Below are 5,177 nucleotides of genomic sequence, written 5' to 3' on the forward strand. Positions count from 1 at the left end.
AATAAGAACGTCCACAAATAATGGACGAAAGTTTAGAATGTGAAACCCTGAGACTGAAATCAACATCTTATATTTCAGAAATTACTCATTTGGAATGTGAATATTTCCGGAGGATAAAATACTCGGTACTATGTAATTACATCACAAGACTTTTCGTTTATTTTTTTATTCTTTAATCGAGCGACCACTAGATGGTGCAATCACATTGCTACGAGACAACGTTAAATGGTGTAGTGGTGGTTCTACGAGACAACGTTTGCTAATAATTTTGAAACAATTGAGCTTACACAAATAAACAAGAACACAGCGGTATGTTTGCAAGCGTATACCGCTAGAAACCGGGTTTCGATACCCGCGGGGGGCTGAACACGGATAGCCCTTTGTGTAGCTTTGTGTTTAATGTCAAATAAACAGTTGTATAATCTGCTAATCTAGACAGCCGTTTAGGTTTTTATTCGATAACGTAAGAAGTTTACAAATTTATTAGACGTTTTAATAAAATCTCATTATTTATTGATATTTTAAATTTAAAGTTTCGCCGTGTACTAAAGTCTAAGTTCAAGCATTTTTTTTAACACGATACTAGTATAAGAAACAGCATAAAAAGACAGTAGAGAAAGTTGGCGAGAGTCGTTTAAACCAATCATTGTTCACGTAGTCGTATGAAAGAAAGTTTTTTTGTTATACGACAGAGTTTTTATGAATAGCTCTTGAGCGCTGTCTGCACCTTCTGTAAGTCCCCTAGTGGCGTTCTAAGGAATACTTAGACAGCAGCTGTCGGCTTGTCTGGAAACTGGTAGTTTAATTGTAGCTGTTTTCTACTGTCCCCCTTTCCCAGGTCCTCTCATTTTTATTCCTTGTTTTTCTGACGTTTACCACCGGCTCAAGTTTCTCTGTTCTGAGACCGGAAGTATTAACTAGTGATCTGCCAGAAAATTCTTCTTCGTGACGTTTAACAACATTTTTTCTATATTTTTATATATAATACAGTTTGTAAAACGAAGTTTCTAAAAGAGAAACTCACAAATATCGAGAATTTAATGTTATCAAATTTCTTTAATGATAAACTGAACAGTTCATTCAGAAACATCTTATCATAGCTAGATCGGTAACAACTAAATCGGTAACAACTAGATCGGTAACAACTAGATCAGTAACAACTGAATCGGTAACAACTAGATCAGTAACAACTGAATCGGTAACAACTAGATCAGTAACACCTAGATCGGCAACAACTGAATCGGTAACAACTAGATCAGTAATAACTGAATCGGTAACAACTAGATCAGTAACAACTAAATCGGTATTAACTAGATCAGTAACAACTAAATCAGTAACAACTAGATCAGTAACAACTGAATCGGTAACAACTAAATCGGTAACAACTAGATCAGTAACAACTAAATCAGTAACAACTAGATCAGTAACAACTGAATCGGTAACAACTAAATCGGTAACAACTAGATCGGTAACAACTAAATCAGTAACAACAAAATCGGTAACAACTAGATCAGTAACAACTAAATCGGTAACAAAATCGGTAACAACTAGATCAGTAACAACTAAATCGGTAACAACTAGATCAGTAACAACAAAATCGGTAACAACTAGATCAGTAACAACTAAATCGGTAACAAAATCAGTAACAACTAGATCAGTAACAACTAAGATCGGTAACAACTAGATCAGTAACAACAAAATCGGTAACAACTAGATCAGTAACAACAAAGTCGGTAACAACTAGATCAGTAACAACTGAATCGGTAACTAGATCAGTAACAACTGAATCGGTAACAACTAAATCGGTAACAACTAGATCAGTAACAACTAGATCAGTAACAACTGAATCGGTAACAACTAAATCAGTAACAACTAAATCGGTAACAACTAGATCGATAACAACTGAATCGGTAATAACTAGATCAGCAACAACTAGATCAGTAACAACAAGATCAGTAACAGCTAGATCAGTAACAACTAGATCAGTAACAACTAAATCAGTAACAACTGAACCGGTAATAACTAGATGAGCAACAACTAGATCAGTAACAACTAGATCAGTAACAGCTAGATCAGTAACAACTAAATCAGTAACAACTAGATCAGTAACAACTAAATCGGTAACAACTAGATCAGTAACAACTAAATCAGTAACAACTAGATCAGTAACAACTAAATCAGTAACAACTAGATCAGTAACAACTAGATCATTTAACAACTAAATCAGTAACAACTAGATCAGTAACAACTAAATCAGTAACAACTAGATCAGTAACAACTGGATCAGTAACAACCTTTCGTTATGAATAACTTGGCAGCTAAATCAAAAGTGAAAAACAAAACAAAATAAACATTAAAATTTTTTTACCCGATATTATATTAGTTAAGTTAATTTTCTTTACCCGATATTATACTACTTAAGGTAATTTTCTTTACCCGATATTATATTAGTTAAGGTAATTTTCTTTACCCGATATTACACTAGTTAAGGTAATTTTCTTTACCCGATATTATATTAGTTAAGTTAATTTTCTTTACCCGATATTATATTAGTTTATGATGTTGTTTGTGTTGTTTATGATGTTGTTTATGATGTTGTTTACGTATTGTTTATGTGTTGTTATGATGTTGTTTATGTGTTGTTATGATGTTGTTTATGTGTTGTTTATGATGTTGTTTAAATGTTGTTTATTTGTTGTTTATGATGTTGTTTATGATGTTGTTTATGTGTTATTTATGTGTTGTTTATGATGTTGTTTATATGTTGTTTATGATGTTGTTTATATGTTGTTTATGCGTTGTTCATATGTTGTTTATGTGTTGTTTATGATATTGTTTATGATGTATATATGTTTATATGTTGTTTATGATGTATATATGTTTATATGTTGTTTGTATGCTTGGTGTAGCTCACGTTACTTCACTCAGTTTGCTGTGACTCACATTACTTCACTTAGCTTGGTGTAACTCACGTTACTTCACTTTGCTTGGTGTAACTCACGTTACTACACTTAGCTTGGTGTAACTCACATTACTTCACTTAGCTTGATGTAACTCACGTTACTTCATTTAGCTTGGTGTAGCTCACGTTACTTCACTTGGCTTGGTGTAACTCACGTTACTTCACTTAGCTTGGTGTAACTCACATTAGTTCACTTAGCTTGATGTAATTCACATTACTTCACTTAGCTTGGTGTAACTCACGTTACTTCACTTAGCTTGGTGTAGCTCACGTTACTTCATTTAGCTTGGTGTAGCTCACGTTACTTCACTTGGTTTGGTGTAACTCACGTTAGTTCACTTAGCTTGATGTAACTCACGTTAGTTCACTTAGCTTGGTGTAACTCACGTTGTTTCATTTTTTTCATTTAACTAGTTATAACTCATAATTAGTGTATCTTTCTACTCTGTGTAAATTATCAAAGTAATAATATACATACATATATATAAATAATTATAATACTATAAAATATATTAATTTTAAACAGGCAATCAAATCAGCTCTATATAAAAACAATGAAATTAAAGAACTAAAAAACATTCGTAAAGATTTTTTTCATTATCAACATCATTAACTCATATCGAAAAATATCTGTGAGAAAAATAGCTGAGAAACGTGTTGAGGATATTTCATCTATCAGTTAAGATTTAAACACAGATGTTGTGGATTAAACTTTTGAGTTTAATCTAGTAAACTTGACACGATAATGTACAGTTAATGTATAAAAGTATTAAAATTATAGTTGTGGGTTCTTGTTTAATATACTTTTCAAGGTTTGTTGACAGTCATTAATGCTAGACACACACATATATCCCTACCTAAAAATTATATCAACTTATGTTTTATTTTCTTACTATTTTCAAGACAAATAGGTAGTTATAAAAATTAAACATACTTAAAAAAGTCTTTATTTGTTATACTATTTTTAAAAAAAAACATTGGTATTCACAATTTCTATTTCCCTAGTATGATAAGAGCATGTAATTAAGTTTTCTGTGCAATATCTTTTGAAAGTAGTAATTAAAAATACATTTCACTTAAAGAGAATATACTAGATTAATTAATATACAACATTAATGTCATTCTGTTCTTCTACTACACGTATTTTTGTTGTAAAATAATAAATAGGAAAACCACTACTTAACAATGAGTTCAATTTCAACATATATTACTTCCATACTTAATAATAGTTTCATTTTCCGTCGCTAGATGGAAGCCCTCAATGTTTTTATATCACGACACTTTGGGACTTTCCATCCCACAAACATGATATGTGTCGCTAAAAATAAGTAAATAAGTATAGAATTATCTAAATTAATATGCAATGCATCAATCAGCTGAAGTCTTTATGAAACTGAAAGATCTGTTATCGATGTCTCGATTTACTAACACCAGTTTCTTAATTATCAAAACAATACATGAAATAGTGGTTTTCTTTTCATCAAACCTGGGAAAATCGGAGATTCGATATTGGAACAATTGTTTCGAGACTGAAAAGATCGGATTCGATATCAGTTCTGCAGTTCGTCTTGTTACTCGAGTGTGGTTCGTTTAGGTCGAGTGTTTTTGACAGTTATTACTTACTTACTTGTTTATTACTTTTCATTTGTGTATTTGTGTCCATGCATTCTGGGTTGCCTCAAATTGTTGAGCGCCCAACTATGTCGGTTCAACCGGGTCAGTCGCCTCGTCGTGTTCGTCCGAAACCTTATTCCCGACCCTCGGAGGGTGTACCTCGGAAGCCTGCAACCCTTGGTGTTTCTTCATCCTGAGCCGACTGCTTGGACTCTTCAACTACTAGGGATGTCCCGCGACTGTCGTATGCTGCCGTTGCCTCACCGTCGTCCACTGCTTCAACTACCTCTACTGTCTCCTGCTGGTTCTACTTCGTCTGCCGCTACCACTGTTACTCAGTCCATTCCTGCCTCCACTCTATCCGGCTATTCTGGTGAAGCGCTCGGACCTATGGAAGCTACTAAAGCTCCTCAGATTACTATGCTCCTACTTTCGGGCATGGATCCCCCGTATTTCTCTACCAGGACTCGAACTTTCTAAATACTGCCTTCGTTCTGACGTTCTATCAACTAAATTCCTAACAACAAATAGGTATAATTGTGAAACTAGGTAACCCTACCAATTGTGTGATATATTGTGTAACAAAATAGGCGTTGTCTTA

At 33.4% G+C, this 5,177-nt stretch overlaps 1 protein-coding gene across 1 annotated transcript; it reads right to left on the reverse strand.

The window, feature by feature from the left end:
* Positions 1–1,080: 1,080 nt before the first annotated feature.
* Positions 1,081–4,625, reverse strand: LOC106473933. Its single transcript, XM_013934623.1, has 3 exons — positions 4,590–4,625; positions 1,666–2,218; positions 1,081–1,622 (listed from the first exon to the last, which is right to left on the reverse strand). The coding sequence occupies exons 1-3, from the start codon at positions 4,623–4,625 to the stop codon at positions 1,081–1,083; spliced, it is 1,131 nt and encodes a 376-aa protein (XP_013790077.1).
* Between the last annotated feature and the right edge of the window lie 552 nt (positions 4,626–5,177).

This window comes from Limulus polyphemus, unplaced genomic scaffold (assembly GCF_000517525.1).
Source record: "Limulus polyphemus unplaced genomic scaffold, Limulus_polyphemus-2.1.2 Scaffold6651, whole genome shotgun sequence".
Lineage (NCBI taxonomy): Eukaryota > Metazoa > Arthropoda > Merostomata > Xiphosura > Limulidae > Limulus > Limulus polyphemus.

Bases quoted from the DNA above. Each gene is read 5' to 3' on its own strand.
- LOC106473933 (XM_013934623.1), bottom strand. From the start codon at position 4,625: ATGGACACAAATACACAAATGAAAAGTAATAAACAA. The intron at 2,219-4,589 runs GTAAGTAAGTAA...TTACTGATTTAG, and splicing joins AAATGAAAAGTAATAAACAA to TTGTTAAATGATCTAGTTGT. The intron at 1,623-1,665 runs GTTGTTACTGAT...TTACCGATTTAG, and splicing joins TCTAGTTGTTACCGATCTTA to TTGTTACTGATCTAGTTGTT.